The 21,509-nt window shown below is 58.5% G+C and overlaps 2 protein-coding genes and 1 long non-coding RNA gene across 11 annotated transcripts in view; 2 read left to right on the top strand and 1 right to left on the bottom strand.

The window, feature by feature from the left end:
* NKTR (natural killer cell triggering receptor) overlaps positions 1–3,364 on the top strand; it is a 52,775-nt gene extending 49,411 nt beyond the window's left edge. For all 7 annotated transcript variants that reach the window (XM_072793148.1, XM_072793144.1, XM_072793147.1 and 4 more), the window contains one exon: positions 575–3,364. In XM_072793148.1, the coding sequence (XP_072649249.1) occupies positions 575–662 (88 nt within the window). In that variant the 3' untranslated portion in view covers positions 663–3,364. The remainder of the gene's footprint in view (positions 1–574) is intronic.
* The window catches only part of LOC140614186 (uncharacterized), a 23,756-nt gene extending 15,350 nt beyond the window's left edge, over positions 1–8,406 (bottom strand). Inside the window, exons 1-2 of the long non-coding RNA XR_012015085.1 lie at positions 8,045–8,406; positions 3,555–3,792 (exon numbers count right to left, since the gene is read on the bottom strand). This is a non-coding gene — a long non-coding RNA (uncharacterized lncRNA). The remainder of the gene's footprint in view (positions 1–3,554; positions 3,793–8,044) is intronic.
* ZBTB47 (zinc finger and BTB domain containing 47) lies at positions 6,681–21,509 on the top strand. 3 transcript variants are annotated; one of them, XM_072793163.1, is made up of 6 exons: positions 6,681–6,820; positions 12,341–13,912; positions 15,514–15,661; positions 17,166–17,281; positions 17,711–17,855; positions 17,980–21,509. In XM_072793163.1, the coding sequence occupies exons 2-6, from the start codon at positions 12,422–12,424 to the stop codon at positions 18,345–18,347; spliced, it is 2,268 nt and encodes a 755-aa protein (XP_072649264.1). In that variant the 5' UTR covers positions 6,681–6,820; positions 12,341–12,421; the 3' UTR covers positions 18,348–21,509. The 3 variants fall into 3 exon arrangements, with proteins under 3 accessions (XP_072649264.1, XP_072649262.1, XP_072649263.1); XM_072793161.1 differs by lacking the exon at positions 6,681–6,820 and adding an exon at positions 7,748–7,953; XM_072793162.1 differs by lacking the exon at positions 6,681–6,820 and adding an exon at positions 8,566–8,721.

The raw sequence follows: 21,509 nt of genomic DNA, 5'->3' as shown, positions 1-21,509 counted from the left end.
TTTAGATGACTACAGGGTGTGCTGTGCGCACTGGTGTGGGAGGTGACTTTGTCCACTGTGTGTATGTCCCTAGGATCTAGCAAAGTGACTGGCTCCCTGTAACCTTTTCAGAATAACTGAATGGTGACCGTTGCCAGGTCCTCTTGATGCACTGTCCCAGTGGTCCTATCTATACCTGCCCCACCTTCACCCCTCGTGGGGTCCCCATTTTGATTTCTATGTTTTTAAAGAAACTCGTTATGTGCCTTTTTTTATATTCCTTCTTCAGTCTAATTAAATATTGATGTTCATTTTGGGTAACATGGAAAATTACTCTGCTCATTTGCATGAGTGGATTTCAAGTAATTTCCCAAGATGCGATGTTTCTTTATCTTAACCTTGATATTACTACCATCTGTCATTTAAAACATCTTTGAAAAGTCTACACTGTTGCCACAGTCAGGACCCCATTCATCTACCCACTGTGCTATGCCACATCAGTATTGCTTTCAAGCCACTCATATCAAAAAAGAAGCTTTAAGAAGAATTCAAAGGGTTGAAGTTAAAAGGTGTCTGTATATTTCTTTTGTTACAGGAGTTGTAGATCTTATGGCTCCGACAGTGAAAGTGACCGAAGTTACTCTCATCACCGGAGCCCCAGTGAAAGCAGCACATATAGTTGAAAATGTCCCCTTTTTTGATACAAATTATATATTATTTGTAAATATCTGGTAACTTAAAAGTTTAAGAAACTTAATGGCAGTCTGTTGTTCTATTTCAATATTACAGATAAGTTTGAAAAATAGACATTTCTTGTTATTGTTCATTTACATGTGCACAGAATTTAAAATACAGATATGTCTCCCAAAAATATTTTTATGCCACATTTTACAGTAGTCAACTATGGAAATGAATTTCATTTTCTTGAATCAAGAAATCATGAAATTTAAGTATAATTTGCAATATTACTTTAGGTTGTCTCTTTCCATCTCATGTATTCCTTAGAATACAGATTCTTTTTGCCCGTTTTTCAGGTTTTAGCATATATGCTGCCAAGCACAGAACTGTGAAGAACTGTTAAAGGTGGCCAAATATTTATAGACCAGTTACACCGTCTTATACATTTGTGCTCTTAAAACAAACCACCCAGAATTGATACTAATGGTAGCCAGGAGGATAAGGCAGTGGCTCTGGAGTTCTTCATTCATTCATTCCTTCTTGCTTATCTCAGAGGATCAGGAAAGTGGTCATCATACAGCCCCCCATCTGTCTTACTCCAGGCTGGCTGGTGAGGTTAAGAAGAGTAAATCAGCCTTAACTATAATACCTGCACTGTCTCTAAGGCCCTAATATTTTATGTGCTTTTTAATAAATACTATCAGAAGTTTAGATTATAAAAAACAATTCTATTCCAGTTCATGTTTTGGTGCTCGGTACCTTTTGGTATCTCTTTAAGTATACTTTACATTAGAATCTCATAGGAGAGAGAAATGATTTTTTATTTTTATTTTTTTTAATTCGCTGGCACCAGGCATGGTTCCTTCTGAACTATATTCACTTTCAGAATTGGAGAGCTTACTCTCAAGTTCAGGTGTGGCCTGGGACCCACTGGAGCAGGCAGGATTGGCACAGGGAGTTGTGCGGCCCCTCAGGGCTGCTGCACATAACTGGCATGTGTGCCTCTAGGAGAGCAGATTGAAGAGTTGACTTCAAAGTACTACCAAAAGCCTCACTGCCACCATCCTGGAGACATTTTGGAGGGCCTTTGAGTCTTTCAAGTAAGAGAGATCTACCACAATAGCAGTTAAACTGTTCTAAGCACCAGCATGTTTCTCCTCTTTCTTCTGTGACCCACTCTGACTCAGTGAACCCTTGCATGACAGAGTGAGTACAGGATGACAGGGGAAGGGGGCGCCATACAGTACTGCACAAATACATGTTCGGTTTTGGGTGGTTCCTCCAAAAATGATTTGACCTGTAGAAACTGGTGTGATTTTTTTTTTTTTTTAATTTTTGAGTTTTTCCCCCAAGTGTACTTAATCACCTTAGTGCCAGTTTATAAGCCAGTTATGCAGAAGAAATTCATATTGGATGTTTGATATGGAACTTTGCACCATCCTACCGAGGCCTTGCTTGCTTGGGGTACTTGGGAAGTGGGAAAGAGCCCTCAGTTGGAGGGATCTGACAACCCTTGAGGGGTGAAGGGGTGACCATGGATATATTAATAAAATCATCACCCATAAAAAGTTCATAAACAGGGTTAAATTGTCAGCTGTTTGCCAGACTGATAGACGAGAGTACATTGAAAAACAAGACCCAAGTCAAACAAACGTACTTCCTAGTGAATACAGAACAATGTGTTATTCATGTGAAGGGTTTTCAAAAGTTGCCTGTAATACTCCGTGGGGGAAAAAAAAAGGCATTCAGAACCCAAACCAGAAACTGCCAAATCTAATTAGGTTAGGAAAAGTTACCTTTGGACAATGTATTCATTTTCTATTGCTATGTAACAAATTACCCCATACTTAGCAGCTTAACAACACCCATTTCTTAGCTCACAGTTCTGTAGCTTGGGAGTCTGGCACAGTGTGGCTGGACTCTCTGCTCAGGGTCTCACCAGGCTGAAATCCCGGGTTAGCAGAGCAGCATTCCTCTATGGAGGTTCTGGGGAAGGATCTGCTTCCAGGTTCGTTCAGTTCCCTAACTCAGCCAGAGGCTTCTCCCTCAGCTCCTGAAGGCTGCTTGCTTTCCCTCTTGTGTGTTCCCCTCTGTCTTCAAACCCTCAGTGGCCCATCTTATGCTTCCATCCCTCTGCCCTCCTCCACTGTTTCAAGGTTTGTATAATTAGATTAAGCCTGCTGATCAAGTCTCCCTATTTTCAGGTCAGCTCTGCCATAGAACATAGCATAATCACAGGAGTGACTGCATAGATGCAGGGTCCTAGGATGGGTGGGGGGTGGCGTGGGCCGTTCTAGGACCCTGCGGACCCCAGACATTAACTGCCCATTGCAGTGGAGTTTCATCCCCAAAAGGTGGGCCCTTGGAAGAGTTGATTGTTTCCAGCCGCAGCATTCAACTGTGTGTTTACTGAATGAACTACAGAAATAGCTTTTCTGCTTAGAGGGGATTGTTCTGTATTTTAAGTTATTTTTTAATAAAATTTAATTATGTTGTGTATTGTGCTTCTTAATAGAAAATGTATTATTGGACTGTTTTTGTAACGTCTTGTTTACTGCAAATGAAACATATAGCTGGTATTGTTCAAAAACTGTAGAAAATACTTTTGTACATATTGGCAGTGTCTAATTTGTATACACTTCATTTAAATGTTCCTAAAACTTGAAAGGGGGACCTCATAGAAATTAAAATATATACTTAGTCTAAAGCTGTGCCTGTTTCCTTTCTTTACTCATCCAGACTTCAGATCTTTCTGAAGTGTTGAGTCTCTTTGCTGACCCAGCCAGTAAAGAAACTTCATCTCTGCAGCTCATTTTCATCTTGTCCCTTAGTATCAGTGGTGGGGCATGAGGTGGAGCCGGAGAGAACTTCAGGCCGTGATGGAAATGTTCACCTACCCAGAGAAGCATTGATGATGCTTGATCTTTCTTCCTCTGCAAACTTCGGATTTCCTCCAGACTTTGTTGTTGTCATTCAGCTGAGGTGACTTGCATACAGACCTCTTTGCTAAGGAAGGAATATGTCCCATCTTATTTGGGAGTTGCTGCCGAGGGACAGCACGTTTACCTGTGAAACCACGTACAGCCTCCGCACATCCTCCCTAACAGTGGTTCGCTGGGCACATAGCACTCGCTCCTAGAGAAAACATTCATGATATTTTTAGTGTCCACATGAGAATTTGCAGGGCAAGTACAATTAACTTTTTTCTCCTCAGAACTCAGAGGAATTTGTATGTTTTTAGTGAATACAACATAATCTCTCACAGACTTGCAGAGATTCAGTTTTCAGAATTAACAGTAGACCCTCAAGTCAGAATCGCTGACAAAAGTCAAATCTGGATGAGGTAAGATTTAAAGAAAATTTCAGTCTTTTGCTGTAGGAAAATCCCCAAGTGAGGTTCCTTTTTAGTGAGTTCCGGCATTTTGTTCACTGATAGTGATCACTTAGATCAGCAGGGCAGTACTGGAGGGAAGTGCGTTGAGAGCTTCAGTCTTGACTGTTCTGAATTAGCTGGGCATTAAGTAAAGGGTAAGAGAATTCAAGAAAAGTATCCCTATCGCAAGTGACCATGGACACTGGCTAGGCATCACTGTTGGGAAGGGAGAGGAAGCTGTGATCAGTGTAGGGAGAACCTTGCCCTGCTAGTGATGCAAATTAGTTGGCCAGGTGAGGCCTGGAAGCCCCACCTCAGGCTGAAAGAGCCTGGACTCAGTTTCTAGAAAGAAGTCCCATGAGGAACTTGGGATAGAATGAGCTGGGAAGCAAGCTGAGAGGAGTCGTTCTGGGCAGGAAGAAGTCCTTGGATGCTCTAGGGGTGGTAGGCAGCCTCAAATCCGATCACGAATAGGCTGGGGGGCCCTGGAAGAAGAGGGGGAGCGCACCACCATGACAAAGCAGGAGGCTTTAACCGTCCATTTAAAGGTTTTGGTAGAGGGTAGAGGCAGTGCTCCCTTGCCCCTTTCTCCTCCTCCCTGTGGATCACAAGGCCCCAGAGGGGCTGTGCCGAGCTTGAGGCCAAATATTTCTGCCTCCTGGAGACCCTGGGACCTCTGTTCACAGCTCCACAGCCAGCCTGAGGACTGTTTGGGTCCCCTCGACCAGGCTAGAGGGCCGAGGAAATCGGTAACAAAGGAGTGACCCCGAGCCTCTGACTGCTCACGTGTACTAAGAGGACTTGGACTGCCTGTTGCTTGGCTCACGAGCCCTGAAAGAGGGGGTGTGCACAACTGGCAGTTGTGGAAATCGGTGGTGCCCTCCCAGAGGGCTGATGGATGGAGGCTCGGGCTGGCGCTTCCCAGCCTCAGGTCACTCAGGTCCTCCTGCAACCAACATCTCTACCAGCAGGCCAGATTCTCAGAGAACGGCTGAGCAGGACCCCACTAACCTCAATGCCTCTGGCTTCACTTGATTTTATTTTGAGCAAAGGACCTCTGTGAGCAATTATTCTATGGCAGTCCCAAGGGATTTGAGCCAGAGCCACACTGCCTGGGTTCAAGTTCTACTCTGCCAATTCCTAGTTGGATAACTAGATAAATTGCTTGACCTTTGTAATTCAGCTCCTCATCTGAAAATCTGGGAGACCAAGGCCTGCCTCTTCAAAGCAGTGAGAATTAAATACTTAGAACTGAGCATACATCAAGGTCCAGGGATGCCGGCCCCTGGGGTTGCCTGCAGGAGGAGGGTAGGAGCCCATAGGTTTCATGTGGAGAAGCCCAGGGTCCCTTGAACCAAAAGGGTGGGAGAGGACCCTGGAAGCTGCTGGTGAGGCATCGAATGCCAAGGTTGTGACGTTTACACAGCAGGAGGGAACTGGGCAACCTGCTGGTTTGAATTAGGCCCCACCCTCCAGCAGCTGCAGCCTATTAGTGTGGTGCTCGGTGGGGGCAGAACACAGGAGCAACACCCCCAGCTCCACACCCAGAGCTCTATGCTCGTGACCCTGCAGGGCCCTGGTCAGGCCCTAGTGGGCAGCTGGAGCTGCCCTGTCATCCCATGGGCTTGATGCCGTGTTGTCCCTCTGTTCTCTGGCACAGCCCACTGCTGTCCTGTCTCAGCTGCAGCAGCTACATGGCCTCGTGCCCCCCTAGGGAGGCCGAGCCCTGCACATGAAGGCACCCCCACCCCCATGCCCCGTCCACCGCTGGGCTGTTTGTTCTTCCCAGGTTCAGTGGGGCGGGGGGGGGGGGGAGGGGGTAGTCCGGAGTCCCCAAGCAAGCCTGGGAACTGCCCTAGCACAGTTTGGGTCTCTTTCTCCTCCTTGCCATGGGAGAGAACGGGGCTAGATGCTTAAGGAAGCGAGAACACCCTCGAGCTGGCCCCTCAAGGCAGGGGCATGGCTTTGCTGACCTTGCCAGCACCCAGCCCCAACTGTCCCAAGGATCACCCAGCTCTGCACCTATCTCCACAAACTCCTGGATTATTACTCCCGGGGCCTGGGATTCTCCTCCCTGATAACCCAGTCCTACCCCACCCCTCCAGAAAGCCTGCCTTGACCGAGCCTGAAGTGAAGCTCCCAGGGCAGGGCCCTCTCCAAAGGCAAGAGCCATTTTGCCATCCCTGTCAGGCCATTCCCGCCGACAAGAACCTGGGCTTTACCGCATCAAACCGCCTCTAGTTCCCTGCAGATGCTGCCCTGTCTCCTCTCCTGGCCTTTGCAGGGGCCGTTCTCTCCGCCGGGCATACCCCTCTGCTCTCCCTCTGCTCTAGTTAATGTTCACTTCCAGGCTTCAGCTCTGGGCGGCCCCGTCTGAGCCCACCATACTGGGCTCATGTACCCAAGTGCCAGTGGCCTCTCCCAGAGCCGGCTCTGCCCTGGGGCTCCCCTAGTAGATGGACTATAGACCCCAGTATTCCCTCTCTTCCCATCTAACCCCAGCCCCTCCTTGGTTTGACTGCAGCAGCCAAGGCCAATCCCGAGGAGGCCAGCAGCCCTACCTTGGTTACTTAACGCTGGCCACACCCCCTCGCCAAGCCTTAGCTGGAAGCGGGCCCAGAAGTGTCCCGTGCAGTCCTCTCTGCCAGGCTCCTCCTAGCCCGCCGGGAAGGCCACTGTCTCCCAACTTCCCCTCTCCCCAGCTCCTGACACTGGTGCCTGGCTGCATGATTTGTCCTGCTCTGGGCCTCACTGTCCTCATCCAACGATCCTTCCCTTGCCACTTCCCAGGTCAGTGCCAGGACCCCCTGGGTCCGATGAAGTGGGCTGGAAGGGAGGAAGGGACAGAAAGCAGCCCTGAGGTGACCAGCTGGTCAGGCATGCTGGCCACTCTGGCCTGGCCCCAGCCTGAGGCCTCTGGGAGCTGAACCAGCTGTCTGCGCACTTACCAGGGCCACAGAAGTGTAGGATGTCTGCAGCAGCCGCCTCCGGGGGCACGTCCCCGGCTGTGCCCCCACCTCTCCTCCCATGCCTTTATCTACCAGGGTCTGTCTATCTACCCCACGCGCCATCTAGCTATGTGTATCCCTCCCCTTCCCCTTGGCATTCTTCTGGTCACCCCCATCTTCTTTGCCCCTGAGATGTCTTCTCCCTGGCCTCTGGCTCAGGAGGCCCTTGCCATCTTACAGGACAGTCCATCAGATTTTATGGTGCTGCCTGCCTGGGATCTTCACCTCTGCTCCATTTCCTCCCCCTGACGCCCAGAACCAAGTCACTCTGAGCAGGCTGCAGAGTCCCTGCCCACTCATGAGGAAGATTGCATACCCGGGGGCTACTGCTCCAGCTGGGCAGGGGCTGCTGTGTAAGCACAGGGCACGTGTGTGTGGAGGGCCACGGGTGCTGCCAAGATAAGGGCCCTATCAGGGTGACCAAAAGTGGGGCAGCAGCCAGCCTGGGGTGGGGTGGGGGCCCAGAGGGGCATCTGAATGATGGCATGGGCGGCACGAGAGGCCCACAGAGGCCCCCTCTCCACAGTGGTCCAGCCCCCACCTGGGCCCTGCCAGGCCAGCGCCCCGTGGTCCCCACCCTGCTGCCTGCCTGCTCAGCCTGGCAGCGTTCCTTTGCAGCCTCCTGCCAGCACAGCGAGCCCCCTGCCCCCACTGGTGTCCATGCCAGAGCAGCATTCCGCAGGCCTGGCTGCATCTCCCCAGCAGAGTCTGAGCCGGGAGGCTACTCAGCAGTGGTCAGGTCACACGGCTCAGGGGCACAGCGGGGCCTGGGCCTCTGGCCCCCCCTCCTTTCATCTTGCCTATTCCCTGCCAGGGTCCCGGGCCGGCCACCTTAAAGGCCTGGTCACTGCGGCCGTGGTCCGGTCCCGCATCTCCTGCCCCGTGTGGGCGTGGGCGGCCGGAGGAGGCCACCAGGTAGGGATGGGTCCAGCGGCACAGGGAGCCCCGGGCTGTCGGGCATGGGGCGGGGCGCGGAGGGGGCGCCAGCCGGAGGTCCCAGACTCACCCTCAGGTCAGAGCAGCCCGGGCCAGAGGGTGGGGGGCGCTGAGCGAGGCTGGGGTACGAGGGTTCGGTCTCGGCGTGGGCTGGCTCAGGGCAGCAGGTGGAGGCCTTTCCGCCGCCGGTGGGGGAGTGGGCGCGCCCAGCTCCGACCTCGGGCCGCCTCCTACTCCGACCCCGCCTCTGTGGCGCAGCTGGAAGGCACCGCGTTAGACTGTGGGACGGACTTCCCCGCACACCGGGGCTCCGCGCAGGCCAGAGGGGCCGGGCCCACCGCTGGGATGGGAGCAGGGGCGCCCGGCCGGGGGGCCCCGCGGCCCGCGGCCGAGCAGGCTGCGCAGGGGCCGCGCACACCACGCGTGTCCGCGCCCCCCGCCGGCGCGCAGGGCGGCCTGGCCCTTTAAGCGTCCAGACGGCGGCCCCAGCTGACGCGCGGGCTCCAATCGGCGCCCCGCGCCCCCCGCCCGCCGCGCCCGAGGCTCTGGGGCCGCAGCTGCTCGGCGGCTGGACTCGCCGCGGCCCTGCGCCTCCGCCCGCCCGGCCGCGCCCCCGGGGGCCATGGTCGCGGGGCCCTGCGCGGGGGCGGCCCCCAGCGCGGCGCTTCATGGAGCGGCCCCGGCCCGGCCGCCGGGGGCAGCGCGATCCCGCGGGGCCCTGTGAGCCCCCAGCGCCACGGCACCATGGTACGCAAGGCCCTGCCTGTCCCGCCGCTTATCCGCCCACCTGCCCGTGTGCCCTCCGAGCGCGCGGCCCGCCGGCTCGGGGCGGAGGAGCTGGAGGACCTCCTCCCTGCCGGGGCTCCCCGGCCCCTTCTCGCGGGTCCCCGCGGCCGGGAACGCGGCGCTGTGGCGCGGCCCTCGGCGGGGAGGGGGTTAAATTCCTGGGGTGGGGGCCCGGGCGCGAGAGGCTGGAGTCCTGCTAGGCACCCGCGGAGGGGGGCGCCTCTCCGAGCCTGGGACGGCGCCGCCCTCGGGCTGGGTGATGGGGGGGAGGGGGAGGTCGGATTCCCGCCTGGGCCTTGGGCCACGTGGGCGCCGGAGCCGCCCTGCCTGGGGATTTGGGGCGACGGGGCCAAGCGGGGTGTGTTGGGGCGGGACGCCCGCAGCTCCGGTCCAAACTACTGTGTGACCTTGGGCCAGTCCTCTGCCCTCTCTGGGCCTGTGTCCTGGGAAAGGAATGGGGCCATGAGCGCAGAAGAGGCTGGCACAGACACCCCCTCTCCAAGAGGAGGAGCCTGGAAGTCATGAACCTGTGCCCCCTTGCTCCCCCTTGCTCCCCCTTGCTCCCCCTTGCTCCGGTGGGCCCCACCCCCGGCTGCCCGGCAGTGAGGATTGGCGTGGGTGTTTGGGGGGTGGTGCAGATCGTGCCCAGGTTTCAGCCCAGGGCCTCCAGGGAGGTACCTGGCAGTCTAGGGAGCCCGTGGCTTCATGGCACGGAGACAGGGTGCCCCTGGGATGCAGAAGGCTCTGGCCCTGGTGAGCAATCTCAGCAGGTGTCCCTGGCACCTGACCTCCCACTCCCCCAAGCCCCACCCCGCAGTGTCGCTGGCAGGTAGAGTTTGAGGGCTTGAGGCTCCCGCCAACAGGGTGCCTGACCACTGGCCTGATGGTGCATCTTAGACAGGCTGACCTGGCTTGGACTTGAGGGTGGGGTGTGTGGCTGCAGCTGGCCCGGCCCATAGGGCGGGATATGTGCACTTCCAGGACCTGGCACATCTGGCTGGGCAGGGAGGCAGGCAGGCACAGCTGGTGGGTTTTGCATGGGAGGTGCCAGGTAGGGGGAGGGGGTGGCTGAGCCCCGCTGGAGTATGGACTCTGGCAGCAGGGCTGTGCCCTGTCAAGGAAGCCCCGCCAGGGTGCCTGAGAGTCTGAGAGTCTGAGGCCCCTCCAGGGGGCAGGGTGGTGCTGGCTTGGGGCTTACTGCCCTGGGAATGGAGTCTTTGGGGGCACCAGTATCTTCCAGGCTAACCCCTATCCCTCCTTCCCTGCTGGGGCCAGAGGGACCAGATCTGCACACAGGAAGGTCAGGCACTCCCCTTTCTTTCCAAAGCCAGGTAGGCACTGGAGGGTACTGGGGCCCTGGGACCCAGGATGAGCTCCCCTCAACGGGCTTGGCTTTAAGAAGCCCTTATCTAAAGCCATTTCTGCCACTGTCTGGCCCCCCAGTGGCCCTTAGAGGCCCTGCCTGTCACAACCTAAGTTGCATCCTGAGCCCTCCCTGACCCGCAGGTGACAGTAGCTCAGGGGAGGAGGTTGCAGGTTGCTTGAGGTAGTGGTGGGGTCCCAGGGAGCCCAGCCGGTCCCCTGAGTCAGAGGTTCCCCAGATGCCTCTTCCTGCTTTTTAAGTAACTGAAAGCCAAGAAATCCATCCCTATGGCGTGGTGTCTAGTCCAGTCCAGCAGGGAAAGGGTGGCCTTAGCAGAGCTGGAAGGCCAGGGGCTCTGCTTTTGCTCACAGAACCCATTCTGAGCCTCGGTTTCCCCATCTGGGCAATAGAGTTTGGTCCCAGAAGATGAATCAGAATGAGTCAGAGGAGGGAGATGGGAGGGACTTGGCACCATATCCTTGTTAGATTGGCCAGGCCTGGACAGGCCAGCAGCCCTGAGACAGAGGGGAAGATGGGTGGCTTCTTGGCTGCGGGGAAGGCAGTGTGGGAGAACTCAAGGAAGATGGTGTCCATGGTCAGGAGGCTGGCCAGACTGTGAGCTGAGAGAGCATAGGGTGGGTACGCAGGGGTGGGGGTGCGGGGCAGGGCTGATCAGAAAGCAGGTTGCCCCTGTGGCTCCTCCAGGTTCGTCCAGAGGCCCAGGGCCGATTCTCCTTGAGGCAACTGAGAAGGTGAACATAGATAACACCCCCCAGCCCAGTCTGTGCCCACCCACTGCTCCCCCACCAATGGAAGGACTAGCACGGACAGTTGGGTTGGCTATGGATGGAAGGGACTGGGGTTTCATCCCATGGCTTGCAGGGAGGTGCTTGGGGGAGAGAGCTGATGGCATTGTGGCAGTGGGGCTAGGTACCTCTCAAATATAGGAGGCTCTGACCCAGCTAGACAGAGCCTGAGGATGGCCAGAGGCTGGGACCTGTGGGATTGGTCCAGGTGGGCAGGTGGTCGGTAGATATTAAGTGAACACCTGTGGCCCGGGCAAGGCAGTGGGCAGCCTGCCCCCCTGTGGGGTTCACCTTTTGGGAAAGCTGCTATGGAGAAGCCAGTCATGATTAAGCCAGCCCTTATTTCTCGACAAATCACGGGTTCTGGATGTGGCTCAAGGGCCTGATAATCTGACCCACCAGACTTTGAGGGCCTCTCTGAGGCTCCAAAGGCCCCAGGTAGTGTGGCTTCCAAGATGGGGCCACCTCAGAGCCTGTGGGCCTGGACCATACCTGTCCTGGGGTCTGAGGGCCTTCGAGAGAAGAGGGTCTAGGGCAGGCTTTGGGGGCCTCCCGTCTCTAAGCATGGTAGATGGGAAACTCAGCTCTGTCCTTCTACCCCCACAGAACCCCCGTATGAGGGGGAATTGCCGGCAGCCAGGCCTGAGGCCGTGAGCAGCAGCCTGGCCCAGTAGGAAGGGGCAGGCTAGATCCCATCAGCCTCTTCCAGCAGGGCAGTGGGACCAAGGCCTGGGCCTAGATTTCTTCACAAGAATTTCTACCCCTGCAAAGCCTTGGGCCCAGGCCTTGAGGCCCCCACTGCTGGTGAGGTGAGGGGTTTCCTAAGTACTACCCCTAGGGGTACAGTAGCAGCCAGAGGCCAAGCAGAAGCTGGTGAGCCTGACTTTCATGCTTGAGGGACCTGAGGTTGGGCAGGGTGGCTTCATTTGTATGTGCGAGTGAGTATGAGGCAGAGAACCCGTGGAGCATAGGACGTGCTGAAGGAATGCTCGGGTCTGGGGGGACTGACCACCTCGCCCCAGTTTGCCTGGATTGGCCCTGGTTTTAGCACAGAAAGCCCGACATCCCAGGAAACCCGTAGGTCCCAGGCACTCCTGGATGTCGGTGACCCTAGTCCCCGTTCCTTCCTCTTTCCTTTCTCCCCCTTCCTTGCGCAGGATGACCTGTTTCACGGGGAAGAGCTGCAGGCCCAGGAAGGTTAGCCCTCACCCAGGAGCCGACGGTCGCGATTGGAGTCTGAGCTCTAAGGGGCGGCTGGCTCGGGCTGGAGTCCTGGTTCCCCTGCGTCCTTGCCGGAGCTTCGGCTCCTTTATAGAACGTGGAGCCAGGAGTGATGGGCAGGCTGCCTCCCGGAGGGTGGGCGCTGCCCAGGTCACTGGCCTTGACCTGACCTGTGCCCTCTGCCCCGCAGTTGCTGGTTGAGAAGACGACAGACTCACCGGCGGCCGAGTTCTCGCTGGTGGAGGACGTGGCGCTGCACTTCGCCTGCTTGATGGGCCGCCTGAATGAGCAGCGCCTCTTCCAGCCTGACCTCTGCGACGTGGACCTGGTGCTGGTGCCCCAGCGCAGCGTCTTCCCTGCACACAAGGGCGTGCTGGCCGCCTACAGCCAGTTCTTCCACTCGCTCTTCACCCAGAACAAGCAGCTGCAGCGCGTGGAGCTGTCCCTGGAGGCGCTGGCACCCGGCGGCCTGCAGCAGATCCTCAACTTCATCTACACCTCCAAGCTGCTGGTCAACGCGGCCAACGTCCACGAGGTGCTCAGTGCCGCCTCGCTGCTGCAGATGGCTGACATCGCCGCGTCCTGCCAGGAGCTGCTGGACGCCCGCTCCCTAGGCCCCCCGGGCCCCAGCGCTGTGGCCCTGGCCCAGCCGGCCACCGGCTGCACCCCAGCCGCACCACCCTACTACTGCGACATCAAGCAGGAGGCGGACGCCCCAGGCCTGCCTAAGATCTATGCCCGGGAGGGCCCTGACCCCTACTCTGTGCGTGTCGAGGACGGGGCAGGGACCGCGGGTGGCACAGTGCCTGCTGCCATCGGGCCGGCTCAGCCCTTCTTCAAGGAGGAGAAGGAGGGTGGCGTGGAGGAGGCCGGCGGGCCGGCGGGCAGCCTGTGCAAGCTGGAGGGTGGGGAGGGGCTGGAGGAGGAGCTAGGGGGCGCTGGTACCTACAGCCACCGGGAGCAGTCCCAGATCATCGTGGAGGTGAACCTCAACAACCAGACTCTGCACGTGTCCACGGGGCCCGAGGGGAAGCCGGGCACCACCACGGGCCCGGCCACCATGGTGCTGGGCCGGGAAGACGGGCTGCAGAGACACTCGGAGGACGAGGAGGAGGAAGAAGAGGACGAGGAGGAAGAGGAGGACGAGGAGGAGGAGGAGGGTGGTGGCAGTGGAGGGGAGGAGGAGGAGGAGGAAGAGGAGGAGGAGGAGGGTGGCAGTCAGGGAGAGGAGGAAGACGAGGAGGAGGAAGCACACAGCGAGCAGGAGGAAGAGGAGGAGGAAGAGGAAGGGCACAGTGAGCAGGATCAAGAGAGCTCGGAGGAGGAGGAGGAGGACGAGGAGGGGGAGGCAGCGAGCAGGCAGGGGCCGGCGGGGCGGCGGGGCGGCAGGGCGGAGCCCCCTGCCCACAGTCGTATGGCCACGCGGTCTCGAGAGAACGCCAGACGCCGAGGCCCCCCTGAGCCCGAGGAGGCCAGGCCTCGGGGCGGGAAGAGGCCCAAGCCGGCTCCGGGAGGAGCCTCTGCGCCAGCCCGCGCGGGGCCACAGGCCGCTGACGGGCTGGGGGCCAAGGTGAAGCTGGAAGAGAAGCAGCACCACCCGTGCCAGAAGTGCCCTCGTGTCTTCAACAACCGCTGGTACCTGGAGAAGCACATGAACGTGACCCACAGCCGCATGCAGATCTGTGACCAGTGCGGCAAGCGCTTCCTGCTGGAGAGCGAGCTGCTGCTGCACCGGCAGACAGACTGCGAGCGCAACATCCAGGTGGGTGGGCCTCGGGGGCTCCTTGCGGTAGGCCGCCCAGGCCACGCACCCAGTGTCTTGCGCCTGCATCACCCACACAGGCTAGGGAGGCCAGGCTTACCTGGGCCCTTGGGGCCAACCCGGGCCCAGGGTGATGAGAGCCCAGGGGATAAGTCAGGGAGGGCTTCCTGCAGGAGGCAGGTAGACCTCGGCTTTGGCACATGGAGACACTTACAGATCGGACAGGAACAAACAGTACCCTTGGCCAGAGGGACCAAGGAGAGGATGAGAAGAGGGAGTTGTCTGTGTACTGGTGGCTGGTGGGTAGCCAGTTCTGAGGAGGGGGGAGCCCGTGTTTTTTAGGAAATCCTAGAGCTGCTGAAAGCCAGCGGGGCCATCATGTATAGTTTCACGGATCGTGCACTGCACAAAAGCACAGACGAGGTAAGGTAGGGTTTGCCCAGAGGGGGCGCCATTTCCACTTTGCTACAAAGTCTGGATAGAGCAAGGGGTGGCCAAGCAGGAGGAAGCCCCTGCTGTCAGCTCTTTGGAGATGCCAGCTGGCCTGAGCCTGGGAAGAGGGATTGGATGAGAAATTTGGGAAGAGCAGGGGCCGCCGAGGCCAAGCAGGGGAGCTGGGCTGCCTGCCAGGCCTTGGGTCAGCCGGAGTGTGTGCCAGCCTGGCCTCTCAGGGTTTGGGTAGCACAGGGCCCGCCAGGCTGCTTTGTATCTCTTCTGGCCGGGAGGAAGTTGTAGGAGCAGCAGGTAGGCGGGTACTAATTGCCTGAGCTAATTGCTAATTCCTGTGCCCTGTGGAGAAAGTGTTACCGGGGGTTACCTGGTCTCCTGCCCCACCCTCCTGCACCTGTTCCCACTTGCCTGCCCGCTGGGTTGCCCTTTGCCTCTCCACCTGCACACACCTGAGTCTTCCTCCTGAGGGAGAAAGATGCGTGTGCTTCTTCTGACCTGGACACCCTGACCCATTTCTGCTCATGCCCTGACCTACTCCAGCCCTCTAGAAGTGTGTCCTTCAGGAATCAGTAGGACAAGAGCAGGAGGGGAGCGCAGCCCCCAGGGTTCCCACCACCTTCCATTTCCTCACGGGACATGAGACCTCCTGCAGTTCCCGCCATCCCCAAAGCTGGCCCTCTGGCACCTCTCTCCTTGGGTCCCAGTAGGGGGGAGGCAGCAGAGATGGTGCCCCACTCTGGTGGGCCTGTTATCTTAGGAGGGCTTCTCCACGTACAGCGTGTGTGGCCTCCTCACATGTCATGGCCCTTCAGCCAGTTATGTGTCTCCCCTCTATAGACAGGTACCTTGTTGAGATGAGCACAGAGTAGTAGGGGCTTCCTGGTATAGGTGTCCCCTGACCCAAGCTAAGGTCAAGGATGGTGGGGGGGGGGCCTAGGCTGCAGCCCTGGGTAGGTGGGCATGTTTCCAGGGAGTTACCCAGAACGTTTCCCAACTCCCAGAACGTCAGATTTGTCAGGTCACTGGACATTGAGGGCTCTTCCTCCAGCACAATTCAGGTGGAGAAACTGAGGTCCAGAGAGGGGGCAGATTGTTCCAGGTCATATGGTCCGGACTCAGGACCCGGGACCTGTCATCCTCTCACCCTGCAGTGTGTGACATGCGGCAAAGCTTTTAAGAAGCTCTGGTCCCTCCATGAGCACAACAAGATCGTGCATGGCTATGCTGAGAAGAAGTTCTCATGTGAGATCTGTGAGAAGAAGTTCTACACCATGGCCCATGTGCGCAAGCACATGGTTGGTGAGTCTGGGCCGGGAGAGGATGGGGCCTGAGGTCAGAGCTGGGCCAGCTGTTGCTTGTGCTGGGAAGGACTTCCATCCCAGGGTATTGGGAAGGTGTGAGAAGGCCCCTCTCAATTGGGAAGCCTGGGGAGGCTGGTTGTAGTGGCAGGTGTGACCTGGATAGACTCAGAGGTCGGGGCTACTGTGTACAGTTGGACAAGTTGCACATTGCACGAGGGCTCCTGGACAAGATGGCAGATGGGGACCAGAATCCAGCTGGCACACTGCTAACCAGACTGTGCATCTCAGTATGGGGTTGTGGCCACCAGGGAAAGGTGTACCTTTTCCTCCATTACACAAAGTGCCATGTGGGCTGACACAGGCCCTGTCTCAGTTTAAGGACAGCTGTGCATCTAAATTTTTCTCACCTTCCAGCCTTTTTCCTTTAAAGATTTTACTTATTTATTCATAGAGACACAGAGAGAGAATGAGGGGCAGAGACACAGGCAGAGGGAGAAGCAGGCTCCATCCAGACAGCCCGATGTGGGACTTGATCTAGGGTCTCCAGGATCACGCCCTGGGCTGCAGGCGGCGCTAAACCGCTGCGCCACCGGGGCTGCCCTCACCTTCCAGCCTTTACAGGGCTTCAGGCTTCTCTGAATCAAACACGGTAATGAGGAAGGCCCCGCAAATGTATGCTGGGCTACTCCTCTGCCTTGGGCATGGCTGTCCCTCCCCTCTCGGAGAGCCTGACAGGGAGCCTGGGGTTCAGGTGGCCCTCCTTTCTTTGCCTGCTTGGGGCTCAAGGGCCCCAAGGGAGGCAAAGAAAGGGAGGTGTGGCTCCTGGCCAGGCCTAACCCCCTTGCTGCAGCCACCTGGGAGCAGGGACCCCTGGATGGAGGTCCCAGCTGGGAGCATGTTGAGTAGCCCAGGACTAGTGGTCTTCCTGGGCTTGGGTTCCCCAGCTCCGAGCTGTAAGGGGATCACCTCTCTGGCTCCAGTTGCTTCCTCCCAGATCTTCCTTGAAGAGTTTGTTAGTCCTCACCTGTCCGTGGTTTTGAGGGGAGCACAGTTAACTCCCTCTGGACTGTTCAGTGTCATCCCGTGAAAAGCCCACCTTTGAGACCTAAGACTACTCCTAGCCCCTCTGTAGAAGGGTGCACTGGGGCACGCAGAGGCTGTGCAGGGAGTCAGCGGTGGGGCCAGGGTTTGAGCTGAAGTCAATCCTGCTTGAGGTCCTTTGCTCTCTCCCGGAAGCTTTGGGAGTGAGGCAGCCTTTGCCAGAGGCTGAAGAACACGAGGGCCTCCATGCTAGTCTGACCAGACTTGAGAGCAGATGGACAGACCTAGCCCAGAGAGAAGGGGCTTGGCCTGCAAGTCAGCCCCAGGTCCCAGCCTGAGGCCCTGAGGCAGACCCTGGAATAGGGGGGCATCCCAGGAGGCCCCGTATGGGAGGCAGCCAGGCAGGGACCCCCGAGAGGAGCCATGGGGGTTACCCTGAGACAAAACGGCCTGCCCTGCAGCCCACACCAAGGACATGCCCTTCACCTGTGAGACCTGTGGGAAGTCCTTCAAACGAAGCATGTCTCTCAAAGTGCACTCGCTGCAGCACTCTGGGGAGAAACCCTTCAGATGCGAGGTGAGTCCCTTTCTGCCCCTGCCCCAGGGGCCACCCCGGATGGGCAGGGATCAGTTGCAGCAGCTGCTTAAAAGCCAGGGAGCTGGGGGCAGTGGAGTCTGCCCACCGCCCCACCCGCCCGGCACACTGAGGGTGAGCGGGCTCCTTGGGCCGAAACCACGCCTGGGACGGGCCTTCTGGGGAGGTGGACAGAGGAACCTCAGGCAGAGCAGAGACGGCTGCGGGCGCGGATGAGGAGGGCCTCCCGACAAGGAGGAAGGATTTGGGGGGGCCCTCGGCGCTAGGCCTGAGGACTCCATTCTGTGGCTTCTTCCCACTCCCGGACTTCACCCTCTCCTGGGCCCTGCCTGCCAGCGGCCCCCCAGGCCCGGCCCCAGGGTGTCCTCCCCGCACCCCGCCCGCCCTGCCTCACCTCCGCCCCACCCCCAGAACTGCAACGAGCGCTTCCAGTACAAGTACCAGCTGCGGTCGCACATGAGCATCCACATCGGCCACAAGCAGTTCATGTGCCAGTGGTGCGGCAAGGACTTCAACATGAAGCAGTACTTCGACGAGCACATGAAGACGCACACAGGTACGCCCCCCGGGGCCCCCCTCGGCCCCGCCCCGCTGCCTTCTGGACTGCCGGGCCGGGAACGGGGCGCCTGCACAGCTGGGGCGCCCACCCCTCGGTGACTCCCCGCTTTGCCGGCGCCTAGGCGAGAAGCCGTACATCTGCGAGATCTGCGGCAAGAGCTTCACCAGCCGACCCAACATGAAGCGGCACCGGCGCACGCACACCGGCGAGAAGCCCTACCCCTGCGACGTGTGCGGCCAGCGCTTCCGCTTCTCCAACATGCTCAAGGCGCACAAGGAGAAGTGCTTCCGCGTCAGCCACCCGCTGGCCGCTGACGGCCCCCCTTCTTCGGGCCCGGGCCTGCCCCCCGCCCAGCCCGCCGCAGCGCACGCCCTGCCCCTGCTCCCGGGGCTGCCCCAGACCCTGCCGCCCGCGCCCCACCTGCCGCCCCCCCCGCCCCTCTTCTCCACCACTGCCACTTCGGGCGGCAGGATGAGCGCCAACAACTGACTGCCCACCTGCGCGTGCCAGGTGGGGTGGGTGGCCCGGAGCCCGGGGCCGCCTCGGGGGGACCCCCTCCTGCCCTCCCCTCCTTCCCGTGGGACGGCGGACACCGGCCGGGCCCCGCGGCCGCCACCTCTGGACGCGGCTGGACGCGGGCCGCCTGAGCCCCCTGACCCTGTGGGTGTGCGGGCTGGTGGCCCAGTGCAGGTGGAGGACACCTCACTCCCAAGTGCCCCCCTTTGCAGTGACTCCTTGAAGCCTTTATTTTATTTTATTTTATTATTATTTTTTTTGGAAGCGAAGGAAAAAGAAAAGAGAGGAAACTATTTGCAGCACCCCCTCCAGGTGAGGCGGGTACTGGAGGCAGCAGGTACAGCAGGAAGGGAGGCGCTGGGGAGCAGGTGTGACCGGTCACTCTGCTGAGGCCTGAGCCCTAGGGGGTTGGCCAGGCAGGCTTCGGTCAGTTTCAGTGGCTCATCTCTGCCTCCCCCGTGCCCCCCCAACTTGCCTCCTCATCCTGGAGGGCTTGGGGGAAAGTTGGGGTGCCAGCCTCCCGGGAAGAAGCCGTGGATCTGAGGGCTGTGGACACCGGGGCAGGGGCTTGAGTGTGGACTCCCATGAGCATGTGGTGGAGGGAGTAGGGTGAAGTGTGAAGGCTGCAGACCCAGCTTTGCACCGTGTGCGGTGGGGGAGACAGGGGCTGGACCCCAGGCATTTGCTCACCCACCCACCACCCTGTCAGCAAGCACGGGGATCCCTGAGCTGTACCAGGCTGCACCGAGGTCCCCAAGTCCAGGAGAGGACATCCCCAGAAGCCGCTGGGCCTCAGGGGGCTGGGAGCTAGGCCCTGGGTGGGCAGACGGGCTGGCTCCCGCAGCACCAGATCCCAAGGGCTGCAGTCCAAGAGTCCCTGCAAATGGGAGAACCCCAAGGGCAGGTCCTGAGAAGGAGGCGCTGTTTGAAGGTTTCAAGGTGCTATCAGTGGGGCAGGGGGCGGGGCTGCTGTTCACAGAGCCCCCGGGTCCTCACCAGCTGCCCTGGTCGTCTCTCCGCACCAGAGGAGATGTGTGTGTGTCTGTACCCATCCCTGCTCAGAAGGCAGAGGCCTCCTCCTCTTCCTGGGCCTGGCCACAACCCACTCCAGGCTGGTGTCCAGCACCCCTGTCCTTCCTGGGCCTCTACACTGTGGCTGGGTACCTGTAGCACTGTCAGTGAGGAGCCCACACATTCAGGCCCCCAGGGTAGGGGGGGATTCTGGGGGAGCCCCAGCTTGTGCCCCACGCTTGCCCCCATGAGGCTGGCACTAATAGGACACCCCTTTTTTGTTGTCATTTAACGTCTTTATTTCCTGCCTTTAAAAAGGGGAGGAAGGTTCCATAAGCTACGTGTTTCCTAGTTAAGCTCTTTCCTTTTGTGTTTATACAGTTTTGTTTGTTATACTCTGCACCTTAAACCCCCATGACTACCCCCACACCACCACCTTCCCAAGCATGGCTGGAGTGGGAAGAGGCCTAAGCCCAAGGGAGGGGACAGCAGCAGGGGGCAGGGGGGGACGGTGGGGGACTGGGCCCCCTCAGCTCAAGGGCTGAGGGGGTTGGAACCCCTCTGACCTCCTTGTGAGGCCCGTGGCGCTGGCTGGGGGCTGGGGACATTTTAATCATCAATAAACGAAGCACTTTATTCTGTACAGATGTGGGCAGGTCCGAGAAGCCCAAGTGATTTGAGGATTTATAATCCAAGCTACACAGCCCTGACTGTTCTCTGGGCACAGAGGGGGCGGTGCCCTGGCCTAGTTGTGTTTGGGGCTACAGCATTGTAGGGCTAGGGCGGTGAGCCAAAGCCTACAGACGTACGCTCAGAACGGTCCTGCCGTCCTCTGGAGAGAGAAGGTGGGCCCTTCACTCAGAGGGGAAGGCTCCCTGTCTGGCCTGGCCGCAGTTCTGCAGCTCCCCGACTCCGATGCTGAGGCTTCCAGGCTCCTGCTTTACCGTAGCTCCCTCTCCCCCTCTCCCCTTGATCTCTGGGCTTCCATGACGTCCTCAGGGTCCCCCCCCCCCCACTCTCTTTCCTCCTCTTCCTTGCTACTTCTAGCCTCTGGTCCCAGTGCCTGGCAGCTCTTCAGAGCTGGCTCACATTTGCCCCCCCAAAAGTTGATCTCCCCCAGTACGCTGTAGGTCGGGATCCCCATGGGTTCCCCAACCCCTGTCACTGACACCAGGGTCTCCCATAGGGACCAGTGGCCTTGTCACCAGCTAGCCCCATTGCAGCCTTACTGAGTGAGCCTGGGCGGCCCTGGCCAGGCCAGGTGCCTGTGAGGCCACACTTTAATAAGCAGAGGCTGGAGATGAGTATTGGGGCGGGGTATCAAAACTCTGTCCCAGGACTTGGGTTCCCTGTTCGAATACACCTCTCCTCTGAGCACACGGGTCTGGACAGTGGGCTGGGCTCTGGTCAAAAGGGTCATTGTAGCTGTGTGTGGGCACAGCCAAACCCTCTCCTGGGAGGCACCTGTCCCACCTGTCCCACCTGTCCTTGGGAGGCAGGAGCCCTGGTCCCTGGTGCTAAATGCTCTCTTCCCCTTGGGCCAGTGTGGGCAGGAGCTCCTTTCCAGCCAGATCACAAGGGTCTGAAGCAATAATGGAACCTCAGCAGTGCCAGTATGGTCGGGGTTCTTGTTTTACCAGCTTTTACATTTCCTTTTGTTTCTAAAACAAATGAACAAGCACCTAGATATTGGATGAAGGGGACTGGGGTGTCTGTCACCCACTTCCCAGGGCTGGTGGCAGGGAACTGGGGTCAGGATCATCATGTCCCACTGCAGAGGGGCTGGGGGGCCAGGGTTCAGTCCAGATGAACTTCTCAGCCCGTTTGGCCAGAACTCGGGTCTGAAACCTGGGCCTGCCCCCTCATCAGCTCCCCCGGGCGCCCTGATCCTGGGCCAGCTGGGGATGAGCAGAGAGATGAGGTGGGGCCACGGGCCGGGCCAGAGCCTTGGCCTCTGACCTTGGCGTGTGCTGCCACAGCTCCCCTCCCTGGGGGCTCAGCGGTGGCGGAATGGCTGTGCCAGACGTGTGGACCTTTGATGTCTGGGCCCCAAGTGCATGAGGGGGGGACGATAGCAGGAGGGTGAGGACATGAGTGAAGGGGAATAAAATCCGTACAACTGTC

The sequence above is a fragment of the Canis lupus genome, chromosome 22 (assembly GCF_048164855.1).
Source record: "Canis lupus baileyi chromosome 22, mCanLup2.hap1, whole genome shotgun sequence".
NCBI lineage: Eukaryota > Metazoa > Chordata > Mammalia > Carnivora > Canidae > Canis > Canis lupus.
Note: the sequence above shows the minus strand (reverse complement) of the source record. Positions and strands in the feature narration are given on the sequence as shown.